We start from the raw sequence: 21,899 nt of genomic DNA, 5'->3' as shown, positions 1-21,899 counted from the left end.
TTTAATAATATGGAGGAAAGTTAGCTACTAAGCTACAGACGAGAAAGAATATAATAAAAGCAAGACTAATACACGCTAGGGCTGATGGAGACTTATGTCATGTCATACATTTACATCATACAGCCAGGACTCCAGTCCAGTTCCTGTTCTTTTTCATTTTTTATTTATTCATTCATTCATTCAAGAACTGGGAGCCACACACTGCTCAACTCATGTAGAGACAAACTGAACAAAACAGACAAAACCCTTTTGTCATTTCGCTTCATTCTGGAAAGGATAGAAACACAATATACAAATAAGAGTACCATGTGTCTGATAGCCATAAATGCTGTGAATAAAAAGCAAGCACGCTTAGGAATGCTGGGAGTGGGGTGGTAGGGAAGATGCTAGTTTAATCAGGATGATGAGGGAGGGCCTGCAAGAAGTAAGGGAGCAAGACATGAGACTATTGGGGAAGTACATCCCAGGCAGACAGAACAGCAAGACTGAGGGCCATGAAACAGAGAAAAGGCTGGTGGAGGAGGGGAGCTGGGAGGAAATGATGGGGAGCGTCAGGTGACGAAGACCCTGGTAAGCTACTGCCAATTCTCCTACACTAACTATGTGAGATGGAAAGACTCTGGGGGTTTTAACATGATCTGACGTATGTGCCGAAAGGATCACGCTGGTGGTGTATGGAGAACAGACTGAGGTGGGTGGGGGAGAAGCAGACAGCCCAGGTAGGATGTCCCCGCAGGCTCACAGACAAGGGACGCCTTGGACGAGGGCAGCAGTGATGGAGGTGGTAAGAAGTGGTTGGACTATGGAAATAGTTTGAAGGTCAGAGCCAACGAATTTGCAGATGGTGTGAATGGAGGGGATGAGAAAAGGGAGAGAGAGGAGTCAAGGATCAAGTCAAGGTTTGGGCCCGAGCAATGACCAGATGGAGCTGTCACTCCCTGAGAACGGGAAGGTAGGGTGGAAGCAGGCCGGCAGGCATATGGAAGCAGGAGTCCAGTTCCGGACATATTAAACCCCTAAGCTTATTGGGTACCCAAGGGGAGATATTGGATAGGAAGGAGCATATATGAGTCTGGGGTTCAGGAGAGAGGTCAGAGGGAGAGATATACATTGGGGGATTGTCAAGACAGAGGTGGTATTTAAAGCTCAGAAGCTAGAAGCAGTTGTGGGTGTAGAGAGAAAAAAAGAGGTCAAGACCAGAACTCTAAGGAATTGCAATGTTTCAAGGCCACGAGAGGTCAGAAAGACAGTGGAGGACCAGCCAAAAGGACAGAGAAAGAGAGTGGAAAGAAGAATATAACACCATAAAAGTGGTGTTCTGGAGGCCAAATGACGAAAGTATCAAGAAGAAATGAGCAATCATATTAGACACGGCTGCCAGGTTGGGTGAGATGCTGATTTGGGCAGTGTGGAGCCTCGCTGGTCCTGGCAAGAGCGTTTCCGTGGTGTCACAGGGTACTCGGAATGGAAGGGAGTAGGTTCAAGAGAAAACAAGAGGGAAAGACGTGCAGACAGCTCTCTTAAGGAGTTTTGCTGTAAAGGGAAGCAGAGAAATGGGCCAGTAAGTGGAAACATGGGAGAGTTTTTTTAAACAGTGGCAATATTACAGCTTGTTTCTAAGCTGATGTGAAAGATTCAGCAGAGAGGACAATCTGATGATGCAGAGAGGGACACAAGAATTAGAAGATGTCTTTAGCAGGTGAGAGGGATGCCAGAACAGTCCATCCACGCTGACCGGAGGGAAGGAAGAGCAGATGGGCGCAGGTGTAGGTAGGTTGTCAGCACAGTAGTGGGCTCATGTGAAGTTCTCTGCGGATACTTCAATTTTCTTAGTGAAATAAGCAAGATACTTAGATTGTACGAGAGACAGGAAGAGAGAGGAGAATGTATAACATGGTCATCAAAATCTCATCAGATTTAGTAAACTATAATTTGATGATTACCATTTAGTTAGATGCTAAAAGTGGCACATATAATTTTTTTCTCAGAATATCCTATTCAACATGTTTACCTTGTTAAAAAAACGTGGGTGCTGTAATTTACATATAGATGCACGCAAAATAAAGCGTAACTCCACCATTTGAGGATATGTAAGAAATGATCCATCTCTTTCCCTACCCCAAAGTGAAAAATTAGTAAGAATCAGCACAAATTGTAATATATCAGTTGGAAGCTTTTCAGAAAATAACACACACAAAATAACGTGTTAATAAGTATTGATTAGGACAAGATTCCCAAGATGATGAGGGTGAGAACTGAAGCAGTAGAGATAGAAGTAGACAGAAAGGAAAATTGATAGGACAAAAATTTCTGGGCAAAATTGACAGGACATAAATTGATAGGACATAAATTGATAGGACAAAGATTGGAAAAGGGCAATTCACCCTTGCTTGACAGAGAAAAGCTTCAGAACATACAACTATCTGTTTAAACCTGTTAATGGTCTCCAGAATATACTTATCTATCAGCAGAGGAAGTCCAATGTCAATGACTCATACCGATTGTCCTGACCGTTTGGCTTTTCCTACATTCATATGATGCCTGTTCTGTTTAGGCATGTTTGTTGTGAGTTTGGCTATGGAGAGTTAACTCTCCCAAAACACGCTGGTTTATAGAAGACTTCACCGAATGCCCGAGTCCGAGAGCTGAGAGCCTTCTGAGACCATCTAGTTCACCTTCTTCATTTGGTAGCCTCTTCAAACTACCAAAGACATCTTGGAACTGGCGGGTCTCTTCAAGATTAGTTTAAGGACAAATGCCTACCAAGATAATTCTTTGCAGGAACAGAAATCTCTAACTAAACTCAACCTGTCAATCTTCAAGGAGAGAAAAATGATACAATCTATATACCTTGTCTCCCAACGCATCCCAAGGTCCTTCATTTCAATGAAGTATAAACATTTTACAATTTCCAGAATAGGGAAAATACCAGTATTAAAAACGCACATAATTCTTTAAAAATCTCCTGAATGAAACTGACAGGCTTTGCTTTGAACATCAAAATTATACAGATTGATTTTTATCAGCTTAATATCTGTAGATAAAATGATTTGAGGTGAAACTGAACAATTGTTGCAGGATATTACCATCGCAAAGCCTTTTGTTGACTCAACCCATCCAGCCTTCCCAGGAGATGGGTCATTTTCTGCCTCCGAGGCATTAGTGGTTTGTATAAGATAACAAAGTGAATTGAGTTTATAATTCAAGATTGTGTGTCTGATGTTCAGAGAACTTGATCAAAACTGATTTTCACAGTGATCCAAAGAATGAGACAATGTCAGCGTTATTTGAGAAATTATTGACATTATAATTTGTATTTAACTTAACGTTGCCGAATTTTTAAAATTTGTTGGGCTAATTCCAAAGTAATTATTTAATCTTCTAACAAAGAATGAAAAGGTCATCACTTATTCCTCCCTTTAAAATCCATCTTCTGTTGAATTTTTATTTTTAAAACTCCTATGCATTTTAAATGACCTTTATTACGCTCTTAAAATTTAATTTACCATGATTAAGTTTTACTTTATGGCACATTAATGTAAATATTAGTAACACCTTGTAGCATAATAGTTTAGAGACAAAAAATATTGCCTGAGGCCTAAATCTCAAATTCTTCCTGTTAAATATGGATACAAGTATAAATATAGCAATCTCCCTGTGCAAAATATAGTGCATTTATTTAGATTTTGGTACCCATAATTAATAATCACATATAAAGAAAAAATTCTAAAGCACAAACATTTCTGCCATAAGTAAATTAGCATCTGTATCAATCATTATTCTCTCTAGTTAATATGCTTTCCTTAATCAAATGACTGTCCATACTAGTGACAAAGCACATCACTTATTTCAATAGGCATGGTCTTTTGGAAACTCATTTTTTTCTGGCTTAATAGCAATACAATGTGGCAAATGGGGAGGATTACTGATCAAATTAATTTACGAAAATGATATAGTTGCTCTCTGCTAAACCTGGTCTGTACCACAGACAAGAGGAACTTATTTGCGTTACTTTTTCACAACCTTAATTCATTAAAATTTAATTAATAAAAATGTAATACATTTTCAATGGGAGGTAGGAAGAATTTGAGCGTCTGGATCTTGAGTGGCTGCCACCTTTAGTTCAGAGTAAAATATACTTGTTTTATCTATAGATGCACTAGTTCCTGTGTGTGTCACACACAAGTCACTGCACTGACCCCCTTCAAAGGGGTGCTGTCAGCTCTTCCTTGGTCTGGAAAATTTCTGTAGCTCTGCATCTATTGTTTTCCACCAGGCAGGAAGAGCTTTACTGCCTGACACATTTGTGTATCAGCCCTGGCTTTCACCCTGAGTTCCAGACTCCATAAATCTATGTTCTACCTGACACAGCCACTGGGATGTCTAATGGACATCACAAATGTAACAGGACCAAATCAAACTCCTGACTTGGCAGCTCCCCACACCTTTCCTCTACCACCACTGATCAGTTCCTGGCACTATCCTCTCCTCAGCGGGCCAAACCTAAAGCCGGGGAGTCCCCTGGGGTCTTCCCTTTCTCTGGCCTTACCGCTAAGCCATCATCAGGTCCCTCTGGCTCTGCCCGCTTCCCCCCCTCTCCAGGGCCATGACCACAGTCTAAAGACCGCATCCTCACTGCCCTTGCTATGGTGTCCTATTCTTGCTTCTACTTTTGCCCCCATAACCCATTCTCCACCCAGTGACCAAAGCAAACTTTATGAAAACCAACCAACCAACCATCAGACGCTCACACCCTTGCACAAACGCCCCAATGGCTTCCCCGCACATACAGAACGCACTCCGTGAGACCCTGGCCTAACTTATCCTACTCACTGTCCCTGAGCAGCCCTTCTTTCTGTCCTCAAGCTTCTTACGGCAACACTGTTTCCCTGCGTCACGGCCTTTGCCCCTGCTGCTCCCTCTGCCTGGACATCTCCTGCCACAACCTTGTCACATCTCAGCTACTTGTCACCTCCCTAAAGAGGCCTTTTCCGATAACATTATCTAAAGTGCTGTCCCCCTTCATTCTCAATCACATTATCTGCAGCCAAAAAATCTTAATAGGTACATTCTTGATTTCATTACCTTTTCTTTATGTCATATTATGCAAGATGATCTAGTCTATTGAACATTTGATAATATTCTTTAAATATATATTCATTTATAAAGACTTTCAGGGCTTTGCTCAAATGTCACATTGTCAGTAGACCTTCCCCCACCACCCTAGCCAGTATTTCCCGTCCCTCACACGCCCGATGAGTGCACTCTGCCTTACGTTGCTTCTCCTCAGCATTTACCATTGGCAAGCATACATTTCTTATTTGTTTCATGCACTGTCTTCACCATGACAATGAAAACTCCATACGTTTTGTTGATGGCTACATCTGCAGTGTCTTGGACAGGGCCTGGCATATAGTGCGCTTTCATTCAATATTTTTTGAGTAACTTTTAAAATATCTTCCACTGTAAAATAAGACCCACAAGGACAGAGACCTCTAGAGTATTCACGAAACAGATGTGGTACACGGTGGGTACATGAAGCTACAGACGAGTGTGGAAAAGCTCCCTGAAAGGAGGAGCTGGGAAATGGAGAAAGTCAGATAAAAAAGGAGGTGATGGGAGCGGGAGGTAGGGAGAAGGTAGCTGGTGAGAAATGAGTCTATTGAAAGAAACTATGGAAAACACTTATATTTTTAAAAAGTCTTTCCTAAGCATACTTGCAACCTCTAGTTATAAAACTGAGGTTCTTAAAGCTCTAAGGAGCCTAACGTGAAAATTCTATGGTGGGTCTAAATGGAATGAGAAATTACTGACAAAAGTGTTATTGTTTACTTTCTTTTCAGGACCAGAGAGAAGCCACATGGAGGGGCGCAGGAAAATGTTACTAAATTCATCAGTACACAATAGCAATAATCAATTGTCTTATTTGAAACAGTGTTTCTTGCTTGAGTTTATGCATAGGCATGAGAAATTGATTCTGTATAGAAGTTAGAAAGGAAAAAGAAAATGCAGAGTGGGCAGTGAAAACTCCAATTACACAGAGCACATGGAAGGCAAAGCCAGTTATCCAAGCAGAAGGGTTTCAGAATACCTGTGCCCTCCCGTATCTCGCCCGGGGACTCTGAGGGTATTTGCGAACTAGTCCTTCAAACGCGGCCACTGCTTCCTCAATTTTTCCCTGTTAGGAAGAGACAATAACATAAATACAATAAATACAGTAAGTTCAAATGCATGCTATTCAATATGGCTTTTTAATATTTACCAAGAAATTTTGTTGAAATTTCCTGGACTCCATTCTGAATCCAAAGACAGTTTTACGTAAGGTTCAAAATAATTAACTGTATTAGGGAAACATAAAACCAGGAATGAACGTCGATATGCTTTATTTCTTAAAAGACATAAACCTGACAAATGACGTCATATGAGTCTCCAGTAAAGACATTGCATTCTTCCTATATATGCTCAGTTCCTACACACATTCTTGAAGAAAACATTTAGGTTTTTAAGTTGAGGTAAAAATACTGCTGGCAGCTAGGATGTGGGGCCTGTGATGAGAAGCCTGAAGTGCCAGTTCAAACGGTGAGGAATAAGCATGCAGGATGAGAGGGCCACTTGGCCACGGTTCCTGTCACCCGCTGGACGTGAGGGTTGGCTCAGCTGGTTGCCTGGAGCACCTCATGGCCTCTGTGTCCCGTGACCCCATCCCAGAGCTCACACGGGGCCCTAAGAAGATGGTCTGCGCACCTCTGATAGGTGTCTGACCATCAGTGTAGAAAGGAACAGAGGACGTGCGACAGGTAAACGTGGGGAGGGCCACCTCACTCCATCAGTGCCATTCCACAGGCTGAAACGCGTCTCCTGGTTTCTAACGGGTGGCTGCAGGTTGAGGATATTTGGAGCCATGGGCTAGAGACAGATGTTCTGGGTTGACTTTCCCACACCCTCAGCTCCCTATAAATTGGTAAATCCATTCGTTCTGCATGTACGTGCAAGCTCACGGTGGCTTATAGGTGTGGACCCTCACCGAAGGAGTTTTCACACAACAAAGCTGACCTCACGTGTGGCCGTGCAAAGCAAACTGTACAGCACTACGCAACTGTGCTTTACACCTACTTCCGAAAGACTTAACTAAAGAGAGAGGAGTCAGGCAACATCCATATCAAAGTTCCTTAAAATCATTCCTTTAGCCAGATATCATCAAAGAAGGAGGTTTTCTTTTCCTTCTTGGAGGCCCAGGAGTGGTGCTGAGGGGCTGGTGGAAAATATACGCGTATTGTAGTGGTTCCGCGCACAGCATCTGGAGCCAGGCTGAGTGCTGAGAGTCTGGGGTCCCCCACTTAGCAGGTGTGTCACCGGTGGCAAGTTACTCATGACTTTGCCTTAGGTGCCTCATCTGTCAGATGGGGATAATGAGTGTCCTTGACTACCCTGCGGGGTTGCTGTAAAGGTCAATCTGACAACATACATAAAATGCATGTAGACACTGGGGCCCGTCCCAGGTAAGTCCCTTACTTGACAGGCAGGTTAATGCAGAGTGAATGAGGACTTGGATGTAGAGATAAATCAAGCCAGGAACATTCTCTAAGTTATATTTATTGTCAGAAATAATTGTAGCACGATTTAAAACATGCTGTCCCTCTCACAATATTAACCTTTTTTAGAGTAGTTTTAGGTTCAGAGGAAAATTGAGAGGAAAGCATAGAGGTTTTGCATACACCTCCTACCCCAACGTAAGCACAGCTTCCTCCATAAGCAATATCCCACGCCAGAGCGGTACATTGGTTACGATCAGAGAACCTACATTGACACATCATCTTCACCCAAAGTTCCCGGTTTACTTTAAGGTTCACTCTTGGTGTTGTACATCCTATGGGTTCCGACAATTTCATACGGGCTGTAGCCACCATTTTGGTATCATAGAGTAGTTTCACTGCCCTAAAAATCCTGTTTTTCGTCTATTCATCCCTCCCCACCCCCACCCCACCACTCATTCCTGACAACCAATGATCCTTTTACTGTCTCCACAGTTTTGCACTTTCCAGAATGTCACACAGTTGTAATCATATAGTAGGCAGCCTTTTCAGATTAGCTTCTTTCACAGAGTAATATGCACTTAAGTTTCCTCCATGTCTTTTCATGGTTTGATAGCTCATTTCTTTTTAGTGATGAGTAATATTTCATTGTCTGGATGTACCAGTTTATTCATTCACCTACTGAAGGACGCCTTGGTTGCTTCCAAGTTTTGGCAACTATGAACAAAGCTGCTATAAACACCCATGCACAGGTTTTCATGTGGACATACGTTTTCAGTTCCTTTGGGTAAATACCAAAGAGCAGGATTTCTGGATCATGTTTAGTTTTGTAAGAAGCCACCGAACTGTCTCCCAAAGTGGCTGCACCATTTTGCATTCCCACCAGCAATGAATGGCAATTCTTGTTGCTTCACACTCTCACCAGCATTTGGTGTTGTCAGTGTTCTGGATTTTGGCCATTTTAATAGGTGTGTGGAGGTATCTCAGGGCTATTTTAATTTGCATTTCCCTGATGACACATGAGCACCTGTCCATATGCTTATTTGCCATCTGTATGTCTTCTTTGGTCAGGGGTCTGCTAAGGTCTTTGGCTCATTTTTTACTGAAGTTGTTTGTTTTCTTATTGTTGAATTTCAAGTGTGTGTTTTTTTTTCAGGTATATTTTGGATAATAGTTTTTAAAACCACTATTTTATTTCTTTTGTGAATGATTTTAAGGGATGAAGTCATGGTAAATATCTTCTTCTGTGTGACTTTCTTCTAACTTCCCTGCATTAATTTCCTGTGGCTGCTATAACAAATTACCATAAACTCCACCGGTGGCTTAAAACAACAGACATTTATTCTCTCCCAGTTCTGGAGAACAGAAATCTACATGAGCTTCACTGGGCTGAAACCAAGATGTCGGCAGAGCCTTGCTTCCTCCAGAGACTCCAGGGGAGACTCTCTTTCTTGCCTCCCAACAGTGTTCTTGACTGGTGGATGCATCACTCCAGTCTCCACTTGAGTCTTCGTGTTGCCTGCTCCCCTGTGTGTGTGCCTTCTCCTTTTTTGTTTCTATCAAATTTCCCTCTGCCTCTTTCTTATAAGGAAACATGATTGCATTTAGGGCCCAACTGGATAGCTCAGCATAACTGCCCATCTTAAGACCCTCATCTCAATCATACCTGCAAAGTCCCTTTCTCCAAATACAGTAACGTTTATAGATTCCTAAAATACATTAGGACATGGATATCTTTTGGGGGACCATGTCCAGCCTACCACATGCCTGTGCAACTTAAACTTGCAAATGTTGAGGCTGTTTTTGTGAAAATCATGCTAAATGAACTAATATCAGATTTAACACACGCAGGAATAACAATATTCATTACAAATTTGCATTGTATTTTGTTTCTACTTGATACTCCCTAAGTTGGGCATCAAGGTTATTAGAAAAAAAAAAAGGAAAAAAAAAAGGAGTATTTTGCCTCTCTCCTCGGCATCCTTTGGATCCCCTCAAGACAGAAGCCATGTGGCTTTCTTAAGGGACCATCTGGCAAAGTAAATGTTTTTGCTTTTAGCCTGAAGAGATTTCCCTTCCCCAGGTTCTAACTAGAGAATATAGCTTTTAACACTACTGTGAGAGTCTTATTAAAAAAACTCAACTGCAAGATACAATGCTTGTGAAAAACTGCCTGAAAATCATCAGTGCTTCATAGCTTAGATTTATTCTATGGACCAAGACAGTTCTCTGGAGAGACATGTCCTTGGGCCCCACTGTTTTGGCCTGAGGCCAGTGGCAACAGGACCTTAAGACACACGCTGCAGACGTAGAATCTGCTGGCCTGATGTTATGGAGGCTGTGCAGCCCATCGGGGTGCCCGTATGACGACCAGCAGGAAGTCTCTCTCTGGACTTGGGGCAGAACAGCTCTTCTGATGAACACGATTCATCTTACAGCGTGATGTCAACAGTTTACCTCATTGCTAGCACTGCTTTGGGCCTGCCGTCTGAACTTTCGTGTGCCGACTTACTCTGGCGTCAGGTTTTCCTTTCTCTCTCCTTCGGTCACTTATAATACAACAATAATAATAAATGATTCCAACAAATAAACAAATATGTTAATATATAATCTCAAATCCTTTTTCTGGGGGCCAAAAGGAGTTTCAAACAATAAATATTTTTATAAAACAGATCATTGAAATATGATCTGATCTATACATTTCTGAAGAAACAATAAAGTGACCTCGTACATTTCTGAAGAAAAAATAAAGTGACCTCGTACTTCCGTGTAGCACAGTGTTTGAAGCTAGGACATGAACTGAGATTGGACGTCTTCTGCGTAGGACATGCCTTAGCATGGCCTCACTATTTCCATGCAGTCAGTTGCATCATTTGAAAATACCAGCTATAAAAACAACCATAAAGACTTCATTATGCTGATGATTCAGTCAATAATTTGGCTTCCTGTTGTTTCAGAAGCAGGAATTGCCTTTGTGGAAATTTCTTCCTCTTTTATTTACCCTGTTATAGATTCAGGGTGCTCCTTAAGGAAAACATCGTAATTTCTCTAAATAAGAAAGAACCAGAGAATACTCCATGGATTGTTCTAGCACTTTTATGTCCCACTGACTTATGTGCCCCTCGATAACTGAGCCCTTCTTTATAATTCATTATAATTACATTAAAAAATCCATCTGTAAAGCTGTTCATTTGTTCTTTATCCCAAAAGTCACCTGTGAAATTGGCATTCCACATTTTCATATAAGGCATTTAGTACAGAGAAAGTGGAGAACGCCGAACAAGGTGATAGAAAAAGAAGAGTTCTGCTTCACTTCTACTAAGAAATGCAAATTTCCTACAAATAGTGGATGGCTTAATTTTATAAAGTTGAGTAAGACAGACTCAGAAATCATTCTGTGTGGTTAATTTAGTGAACAATGACTTTGTGGCAACATTCTTTGGAGTTACTACATTTTTATTGTAGTAGCTTGGGAACCTTGTCTAAGGCTAGTACAGAAGCCGTCGTGGCTGCTGGTACATTTCCAATAAATGTCTGGGAAGCACATTTCTGTCCCACTTTAGTTCCTAAGTTGGGTTGTGTTCTTTTTTTTTACTGTTGTTGCTTATTTATTTATTTACAGCCCCCCCCCTTTTTTTTGCAGCCAACATCTACTGATTAAAAAAAAAAACATATTACAGGAAAACTAATGAGCATTAAGCAGAGTACAAATTCAAGTACAGAGAAGAGAAATTTCCCTGAAGAACAGGTAGCTGATTAAATGAAGATGTATTTAATAATACATGTTATTAAATACATAATAATGTATTATTAAGTGCATAATAATAAATATTTGGCCTGGTAATTAGAAGAATGTGACCAAATCAAGAGAGCAAACAACTTCATCTAGTGTTAATCCACTGTTTTCAAAAATTGTAATATCTAGAAACAAATGCAAATAATATTTCAAATTAACTGATGACAGAGCAAAACACAAAAGTCACCCTGAAAACTGGAGGTGCCTAAGTTTAACCTCAAGTAAGAAGAATGTTAAATCTAATGTTATTTCACCTAACAGTAACTATCCTGTGTACTGAACTTACCTGTTTTCTTGTTTTGGACTGAGGTGCTATAAAGTTAAAACCTCCACTTGTATGGTACTTGACAGAGTTGATGATTTTTTTTCAAATCTCATTAGATCTTTACAAAAACCAAATAAGACACAGAATTATTCTTATTCTTATTTTTTCTAAATAAGAACACTGAGGTTCAAAACGGCCAAGTGATTTGCCCAAAGCCATATAACTAGAATGAGATGGAAGTGGGCTGACTCCCAGGCAGGTGACCTGAAGGTAAATTCTATTTCTCTTCAGCTGTTACAGCTGCAATTTTTCTTTTCATTTGATTCATTTCATGTGGAATGCTGATGTCCCTGGGGAAAAATCCACTCTACTCAAAGATTATTTCTCAACAATTAAAAAAAATAATAAATCAAGAGTAATGCCCGAGTTTATTTAACAACTAAACCGTTGCACATGTGTGCGCAAAACAAAAACATTGACCTACCCTTTTACGGAGTTTTTCTGCAGCATCAAGTTCAGCTTTAATAGTCTTATCAAATTTATTTAATAGTTTAGGCTTCTTTTTCTTAACTGAAAGAAAAAAGAGGTTTTTATTTTTTATTTTATTTTTATCTAGAAATAGTCATTATGAATAGTGATTTACAAGTAATGAGAAACCTAGCATTGGTCCCACATTACAACTGAGGAGCAAGCACACTCCTGGCTCACCTCCCCACCCCTCAGCCACCCCCAGTAGGACAGTCAGCAATGCGGCCCTTCCTTACATGTTCAAAGGTGTTCACAGAGGACTGGGTGAATACTGGTATCCTGAAATTTTCAGGATACTGACCTACTTTCTAGAATGAAAATGGTAGGTATGATTTCTAAACTCTTATGATAAACTTGGCTAAGTTCAAAAAACTGCTTCAAAGAGTTTTTGAATATATGTTTACTGTTTCTGATCAGATAAAAATAAAAATATGAAGCTACTCTCAAGGGACTCAAGTAAATAGAATTTCTTAGCCTAGTACTCAAGGCCTTCTGTGACATCATGGATCTATCACTCCGGCCACAGCCCAGACTTCAGCAAAAGTGACTGCCCCATGGCCCCCAGACAGCTTTGTGCCATTTCTGATGCTACTTTCTCCAAATAAAATGGCCTGGTCCTTATTGTCATCAGTTGAAAATATGCCCAATCTTCAACAACTAGCTCAAAAGCACATTCTTTATAAAGTGTCTCCACATATAACTTATGCAAGTGGTCAGTTTCTCTCTCCTCTCCTCTCCTCTCCTCTCCTCTCTTCCACCCCCCCCCCTCTCCCCCCCACCCCACCCCTCAGGAGAATGAGAAGGGCAGAACCTTGAAGGGGAAGAAGCCAGAAGTTCCAGACAGAGACGGGGAATGGTGGTGGGAAACGGGAGGAGTGGGAGGAATAGTGAGAAATGAGAACAGTCAGAAGAGAACTTCCTCAGTGGTCTGACATTAAACCTACAAATTCAATTGATTCTGCTCTATCCTATCACAAAGGAGGAGGGGCTCTCCTTCTAAAGGTGACATCCCTCCACACACATCCCTGTGACCTAAGCCAAGCTAGTACTAGGCTTTTGAGACCCTCACTTCCCTAATCTATAAGGGGGTGGTGGCTTTGAGAATTAAGTCGTGAGCAAATAGCACAGTGCCTGGCATATAGTAAGGGCTCCCTACCTGAGAGCTAATAATGCCTATGGCCTTCTGGGCAAGAATGACTGTTCCCTTTTCTTCCTATCCTACCTGATCCTGCTGCAGCATCTGACATAATTGACTCCTCCTTCCTTCCTGCAACCATCACTCTCCTTGACTTTTGTGTTGCCCGCTGTCCTCGTTTTCCTCTTTAGCCTCTGGCCTCTCCATTTGTTTCCTGTCTCCTCTGGCTCCTGCCCTCTGCCGATCCCTGGGACCTTGTACTCTTCAAGGTCAGTCTTCAGCCCTTTAAAGGGCTTTCCCTGCTTAATTCCAAAACTGAGCTACAAATTAACTAATTAACTTTCTCCTGCATTACAAAAATCATAAATCCAAGTGTCTGATTTTCTGGCAGAGGCGCCTCAAGCTCAGTAGGTCAGAAATGGAATTCTCTATTCCTCACGAATCGGTTCTTCCATTTATTTACCCTATTTCAGAGGATGATGCCACATTTATCTGGTTATCCAAATCACAAACCACTTGGAGAACACAAGTAAAACAGGGCAAAGAAGGGCCATGTGAAATTACCCGAATGAACACTGAATGGAATTGCTACTATTTTTCAGCATTCACTCTGTGCCCGCTGGCCAGTCTCCATAGCCGGTGCTTTACATATGTCTCCTTTTATTCTCTCAACTTCCTGGACACAAGAACTTGAACTTCACAGGTGTCGGCACTGAGATTCTAAAAGGTTAGTCCCTTGACACCTCCTTGCCTCATCCACACAGGAAGAAGGGGACACTTATTTCCGACTAATATGGTTTCAAAAGGAGGGAGGTTTCCTAGAAATTCTTAGCCTCCTGCCTAGGTCCCCGCAGGGGAGATGGTGTGACTTATCTGATTACTGAGCTGGGGAGAGCCAAGCTTGTGTAGCTGTCTCACGGCGTCTCCTCCCCCAGGAGCACACACACTGCACTGGCCATCCTACAGGGAGGGCCCCACATGCGAGAAGGAGAGCTGTTCCACGCCCCCTGGTGCGGGCGGGGTGTCTAATTCGGGGCTCAATATTAAGAAGCCTATTATTCCTGCTCATCTCAGCCCCATTCTTTAATTTAGCTCTCACCAGTAAAAATCTGACACTCTGATCACCTTTCCTTTATTTCATTCCTGGTGCATTTTAAAAATTGCTGTGCTCTTTCGTTTATTCCACTTTCCTCTTTTCCCCTCCCTAAGCCCTCAGGCCCTCTATTGTTGAAAAACACAAATGTCTAAAGCAGAGCCTGAAAAAATAGTGAATAACGGGCATTTTCAACTGCACGTCATTATGGGTTAGTGTACATGCTGAAGATACGGAAAATGAATCGACATTTGACTGAGATGTGGATTTGTAGGGGTGGGAGTTAGTATCTTGCACCGGCTTATGTCTCTCAATTGCTCATTTTGGTTTTGCAGAAGTGTCTGTCAGCAAAATGCCAGTGGGACCAGGGAAGCTTGGCGTGCATCTCAGTAGAGGGTTTTACTGCTAGCATCATCGGTTTTTCTAAATACAGCTCCCATGTTATACAGTTCAAGCTAACATGAGATTTATTTACAAGAAGAAAAAATAAAACTGTTGGCAGTTTTCAGGACATGTAAAATAATCAATATTAAAATAACATGCTCATTACATGGCCTGATTAAGTACCTTAGGGTCAAAAATTTTCAATATCATCAAAAAAATAGAAAAAGTGTTAAAAAAAATCGCATAACACCTATGATTAGGTTGGTGCAAAGCTAATTGAGGTTTAAATGGTTAAAAATAATACCAAAAATCGCAATTACTTTTGCGCCAACCTCATACTAACAAATTACTCTCATCTTTTCATATATCTTCCCATTTAATAGCTCCTAACTCTTGTTCTTCTCTTTGAAATTCAAGTTTTGTTGTATGATGGCCATTTTTATTTTTAAATGTATAAAAAGTCTAAGGCAATCTTCCCCATTGTAAAAAAAAGCAAACCACAGATCTCTTCCTCCTTGTTCTGGGGAGATACAGGGTCCCGCATGCAGCCTGTCGCTGACGTGACAGTGGGTTCTCCTGGTTGTGACAGGACTGGGCAGCACTCTCTCTAGTCCTTTGGGCCTCAGTTTTCTCATGTACAAATGCGTGAAATGGGCTGGTTCTCTTAAAACCTCTTTGAAGTGGGAAATCCTGTGCTCCTAAGTTTCAGTTGATTTAATTCATGTTAATAGTCTTTCAAAGTAGACCTAGAAGGTACTGGAAGGTTAAATTTTGTTGAATGTGGATTTTGAAAAATGGTTTAGGAGGAAGCTCTGCATGCTATATTAAACTTTGTAGTTTTAAAAATTGCTACCATTACAAATGTTTTATCCTTATCCAAAACCACAAAGAAGGAAAAAAAAACAAAAAAAACCCAGCTTCATTTGAAACCTTTAGTTCCCTTGCCATGCCATAGCTGAAAGGTTAAAGAGTAAATAAAAAGGAAAAGAAGGAAAATAAAATAATTAAAGGCATGAGAAAAACACTAATGATACTATGGCATAGTATCCATAGTATCCTTAGATCATATAAAAATTAATGGTGATTCCCTTTGATTTCCACTTATTCCATGGAGGGTAATTTTATATTATGGTCCATGGGGAGAAGCTGACCACCAATAAAAACAGAATCTTTATATGATTCTGTGTCTTAGACCCGTTCCTTTGAAGAGAGTAACAAAAATGGCAGGCTCTGCCATAATGTAGACAGAAAGCAACAATTTCCTAACCAGTTTCCTTGCTTCCCATCTGTCCCCATGCCCTACTGTCCTCTGGATCTTTCTGAAACACAATCTGTCCATGTCACTCCACTGCTTAAAATACACCCATGGATCTCTCCAACATACCAAATGAAAACAAATTCCTTAGAATGCCATCCAAGCAATCCTGCTCCTGGTTACCTACCCAAGGGACATGAAAATATATGTACATCCACACAAAGACTCATACATGCATATTCACTGCAGCTCTGTTCGTAAGAGCCCAGAGTAGAAAAAACCCAAATGTCTATCAAGTGGTGAACAGACAATGTGTGGTATAGCAATACAATGGAATACTCCTCAGCCATAATGCCAAACATGCAACAACATGGCTACATCTCAAATACATTATGTTAAATGAAAGAGGCCATATTCAAAAGACTACTGACTGGGTGATTCACCTTACACAGCATTTTGGAAAAGGAAAAACTGTAGAGAAAGAAAACAGATAAGTGGTTTCAGAGGCTGGGGGTGGGGAAAGGGGTTGATTACAAAGGATACAAGAGAATTCTGGGGACACAAAGTCCTGTATATTACTTGTGGTGGATACACTGTATCTAGATGCCTATGCCTGTGTCAAAATTCATCAATGCACACTCAGATACATATAGTTTTGATTTACTGTATATAAGTAAATTATACCTCACCACTGACTTAACAAAAAAGTTATAAGGAAGAGACAAGCCACATGATTCTCAATGAAGACTCTTATTAGAGGCATAACAGTATGAAAAACATTTGGGCATAAAAACATCATACTTTAAAAAATGAAATTCAGTCTGGTTTTTAGTCCCTCCCTTCATGAACCCATCAGGAGGTAATTCAAATTCACCCGGCACAAAAAAAGAAGAAAAAAAATGCTCTTCTAGGCCTACCTAACTAGGCCTCCAATGACATCTGTATATTTTCCTTATTTATTATCTCAGATACCTTTCCTGCTTTTGAATGCCCCCCTTCCTTGTCATTCATTCAACTCTCCGAGCATCCATCCTCTCTCTCTCTCTCTCTCTCTCTCTCTAATTGTTGACTACTCTTGAACTACACCAAACCATCTCTGTTCTTCAGTGTGTAACTATAGAGCGACAGGATTTGGCTCAAGACCAACCTTGTTCACTGACTTCATTCATTCATTCATTCATTCATTCATTCATTCAACTATTTGCCACTCTGTTCCAAGGATTGTACTAGGTGCTGGGAATTCAACAGAACCTTCCTCAAGGAGGCTACAGTCTTAAGGGGAGAAAGATATAAATAGATAATTCCCCTTTAGAGGAATGTGTACAAGGGTGGACCCAAGTGGTACTAATCTATTTGGGAGGAAGGAGGGAAACTGAGGACTTAAGTATACCAAGGACCCAAAGAGAGGTAGCAGTCCAGGCAGAGGAAAGAGTATTTACTTTGCAATTCAATCACAATTGGGAACTTGTACTTTCATTACGAGTTATTTTTCTAGTAAGTAAAAGGCTAAAAATTTCCTTTCGCTTGGAGGAGGGGCCATATATGTAAATGTTCTTATTATGGGAGTCCAGACTTTCCAGAATTTTGGAAAGCTCAGGGTGGAGACATTGCTCAGGGACCCCGGGCACTGACTTGCTTTCTCCCCACACCTGAGGACGTGGCCCTAGTGATGCTGAGCCTGCTGCAAGAGCCAGGAGAGGACCAAAGTACACGTTTAAGGGGTATAAGTTTTGTTGAGACAAGATGTACACCCCAACTACAATAGCAAAAATCGAGCTTTTGAAAACATGCAAGACACAGAGTGGGCAGCTAAAGCTCTCCACCCCTGCACAGAGGAGGGCTTCTGGACGCCCATGCTGAGGGTCATGGTATCTGTTCTTGCCCTGGGCTGCTCTTTTGCTTTTGATACAGTTTTGTATAGTTAATTAAAGACTTTAATTTAATGAGAGACAGAGAGAGAAAATGAGAATTTCTCCAAACTCAAACTCACATTAAATGCTGTATAACAGGGGTGCCAAAAAAATGTATACAAGTGGACACTTTGGTCAACGTTGCTTAAGCAGTAGTTCACCATAATCAGAAGTGTCTGGACGCTGATGGTAACCACTTTGGGCACCTCTTGTAATTGCAGAAGTCAAATGTGACTTGTCTTCATCTCTTGTTATCGGTATATGCTGAGTATTACAATTTTAATACAATTTTCCTTTCTTAAAATGTGTATTTTTTTTGGCACCCCCTGTATTTATTCAAGGGAAATAACGTATATCTTGAGTTCTTTCACAATTGTGTTTCCTTGAACCAGCTTTACTGTCTTTCATAAATTGGCCCCTAGTCTCTATTTGCATCTCCTATTACTTACCTATAAAGCAGTTTACATTTCTTTATACAGCCTCTCAAATATGTTATGAACTTGAACACTTCTGTGACTTTTCTCACGGTGTTTTCTTTGCCTAGAAAATACTTCCCTCTATTTCTATCAAAGATTACTCTCTGTATTTCAACTTCCGAGACCGAGTTTAAATGCAATTTCTATTATTATGTGAGATATCTTCATGCCAAAAAAAGAAAGAAAAAACAAACCACCTCATATAACATTGTTTCTAGAAAGAGTAAACTTTTCAAGCTGTGTTTAAGTTGCTTGTATATATATAGTGTGTGCTTGCTTCCTGCTGCCTCCCCACCCCCATGCCTTGAAGTCATGTTAATTTTTGTGAGAAAAGAACTGTGTCTTCCTCATAATTTATTTCCAGCATTTAGCACATGGCCTGTCCGACAGACAGTCTTCAATAAATGTTTCTGAACATATGAATGTATGCAAACATGAATGAATCAAGACATTCTAGAAGGGGATAGGGCCATGTTGATTTATAATTTAGGTATATCAGCTGCTTAAAAAAATCAGAAAATTATAAGCAACCAAGACAGAGAGTGAACCGAGAATAGCTTGCTTTATAAAGAAGGTCTAATCCAAAAAGTATCAATGGGCATAAGAAAAAGAAACAAGGTATATGTGAGACAATCCCCACTGAAAATTTTATAGAAAACACTAGTAATTATTTCATTTTAGTTTTTCAGTATATTTAGCAATTTAGATCACAAATGGCAGAGGAGTAGACACAGCTAACTAGTAAGTTCTTGGACTGCAAAGTTCAGCATAATTTTAGAACATAGAAACCACAAAGAAGCTTGTTTTATGTTCTGAACCGCTGTTTAACGCCTTATCAAATTATCTGCTGATGATAATAGTTGATATTTTTTTATCACTCTCTGATAGACATGTGTAACTCACTCAGGCTGCACAAGCTGTACACAGTAGAAGCCAAGACCGGAGCTTAGGGTTGTCTCAACTCCAATGTTTTGTCATATCGCTAGCATCTGGCCCAGAAATTAAGAAACTTGGGTGTCCCTAAGGGCTTTGACAGTGATGACAGGGTGGAATTTAGTATTAGTGTAAGTATTATGTTGTGTAAAGGAAGGAGCTGAACTTTGTACTACTTGTCTCAAAGGATAAAGGTAGTTAAACAGCCCAGTAATTTATCTTCATCCTGTATTTGAAGACCCAGAGTTTACACGTTACATGGAGACACCAGGTTTAGCAGGGAGATCAGAGGGTATAGAGGCTGGAGGTCCGGGTGTGAACCCCAGTTCTGCCCGTCTTAGGTGACTTCCATGAAATGAGGATAATATCTGACCCCCCACCCACTCAACACAAAGAAGCATGAAATATGTAAATGTTAGTCATGCATTCCATCTATAATACCCTATTTTTAATTACTTTAAAACTCTCCTGTTTAATTAAATTGAAGATGTGTATGACATACCTTATTAGCAAATATTTGAGGAATTAATTTTCGTTGTTGTTAAGATACCAGATTTGCTGTACGGTCAAATATTTCTCTGGCAGAGATTTTGGGCAACTAATGAGCTTGCCACATCATACCTCCTTCCGGTTTGTTTTCCTGAGTTAACAAAGGACTAAGGAGCTAAGGGGCCACGCTTTTCTTCCCTTGTTCCCCAAACCCTCTTGTCTGTTTTCAAGCAGAACCACATAAAATGTGAAAGATTGCTTTTTGTTATAGGTATCCAAAGGTGGAATTTGATGAAAAAATAATCTAAAAAGCAAAATGATTTAAGGGCAGAAAAAGTAAGACCAAAATAAGATGTTAAAGAAAAATGTGCATTATATCTGAGATGTGGCCTGAAGCTGAAATAATCATGTCATGCTTTTATTGCAATATTATTCATGTTAGTTAACAGTTAACCCAAGACAGGCTCTGTTACATATTTTAATTTTCCTATATTAGAATTGGAAGCTAATTTTGCTTTTCTTTTTAAAATCTATGACAGATTTCAATATTAAAAAAAATGATCTCTACATTAAATTTGTCTGTCAGTGAGGAAATCTATAAATTAAGGCAAATAATAAAAAAGAAGGAAATAATAGTACAAAACATTCAAAACTTCAAGAATCACGTACTAGGATTTTAAATAAAATTCTATCTGCTGGGTACAGGGAAAGCAAACCTGTATCTACCAGGGTTCCTCAAAGGCGTAGGCAAGGGGAGGGGGTAGGAGCCCTCTGTTGTTTTCTCTTTCATTTAAAAGTGAGAATTGTGCAAGGTATTCCATTGCTAGGCTTCACTCTGGGGTCTGCTACCATGTTGAGAGAGAGTCATGTCATTTGCTACTGAGAAAACCCAATCAGCAGACAGCCACACGAGTGCTTCTGGCAGGAGTCTTTGTATTAAGACTGTGAGAATGGAAAATTAATGTGTTTGATCCAAAAAGAGCCTTCCAAGGCTACTTCCTGTGATGCTATCCACCTTGCAGGTCCATAGTCCTGGGAGAAGAGGTAATCGGGGCAGCTCTGGGGAGATCCTCTTACTCGCCAGCCTTGACTGCAGACTGGCGGGAAGCAAGGTGGTGTGCACTTGCTTTGCCTCCTGCAGATATGGAATAACAGACTTCTGCTCTCTTCAGAATTACATGTCTGCTACGTACCACCAGGAGTTCAATATTCAAAGCTTAAACCAAACAGTTAGCATAAATATTTTTCAGCTGAGAGACACTCATACAACACAGTAAACGTTATATAAAGGGCAATTGTTTTGAACTAATGCAGGATTCAGCTGGGAGCATTCAATGGTGCCAGCAAGTATACCAGTTTATTAAATGCGGTTCGCTGTGTCCCCATAGGCTTATTTTAATAAATTATACATCACTCCCTTTCTAGAGTAATAATCCTTTAACAGATGTGACCCCATATGTTAAATTAGAAATTTCAGAGACACTAAGTGATGTGTTTTCTATACATAACAGAAACCCCGTCAGTGCCAAGGCAATCCACAGGCTTACCAGCAGCTGCTTCCGACATTATGAATTTCATCTCCATGTGCGCTGTTCCATGAGAGAACAGCCAGCTCCCCCCAATTTTACTTTAGATACAGTTCTAACAATCTTGGCCTTCTGGTTCTCTAGTCCTTAAATCATTATAAGTAACAGAAAGAGGAAATGAGAACTGTTGGAATCAGATATACACTCAGCAGCAGGAAACAAAAGCTGCTAGACGGAAGTAAGAAAGACGGAAAACTCACCAGAAATGAACCCAGCTCAAACAGCACTGCAATCTGGGTGCAATGGTATAGAGCGAAATAGTGCTATGCACTTCAGCAGCCCCAAAAGGTGTCCCTGCACAATTACCCATATTCATTAAAATGGGCATTACAGTGTCCAATGGCCAAAGAAAGTTAAATTATGTGGAGCATACAATTTAAAAAGGTGGAGATGCATAAAAAGTATTTTAGAAAAGTATGTACCAAATTCTGTTAATTTTGTTTAAATGGTGCTTGAAGGTTATTTAAAGTCAACTTTCAGTATCTGTCTATGAAATGCTGATTTCCCAGTAATGTCA

At 40.4% G+C, this 21,899-nt stretch overlaps 1 protein-coding gene across 8 annotated transcripts in view; it reads right to left on the bottom strand.

Moving 5' to 3' along the window:
• Nucleotides 1–21,899, bottom strand: part of ASPH (aspartate beta-hydroxylase) — a 196,459-nt gene that overhangs the window by 55,807 nt on the left and 118,753 nt on the right. For all 8 annotated transcript variants that reach the window (XM_074318815.1, XM_019752429.2, XM_074318811.1 and 5 more), the window contains 2 exons: nt 12,078–12,163; nt 6,092–6,178 (listed from right to left, as the gene is read on the bottom strand). In XM_074318815.1, coding sequence (XP_074174916.1) covers nt 6,092–6,178; nt 12,078–12,163 — 173 coding nt within the window. The remainder of the gene's footprint in view (nt 1–6,091; nt 6,179–12,077; nt 12,164–21,899) is intronic.

The sequence above is a fragment of the Rhinolophus sinicus genome, linkage group LG14 (genome assembly GCF_036562045.2).
Source record: "Rhinolophus sinicus isolate RSC01 linkage group LG14, ASM3656204v1, whole genome shotgun sequence".
Taxonomy (NCBI): domain Eukaryota; kingdom Metazoa; phylum Chordata; class Mammalia; order Chiroptera; family Rhinolophidae; genus Rhinolophus; species Rhinolophus sinicus.
The sequence above is the reverse complement of the archived record's forward strand: the minus strand, read 5'-3'. Positions and strand labels throughout refer to the sequence as shown.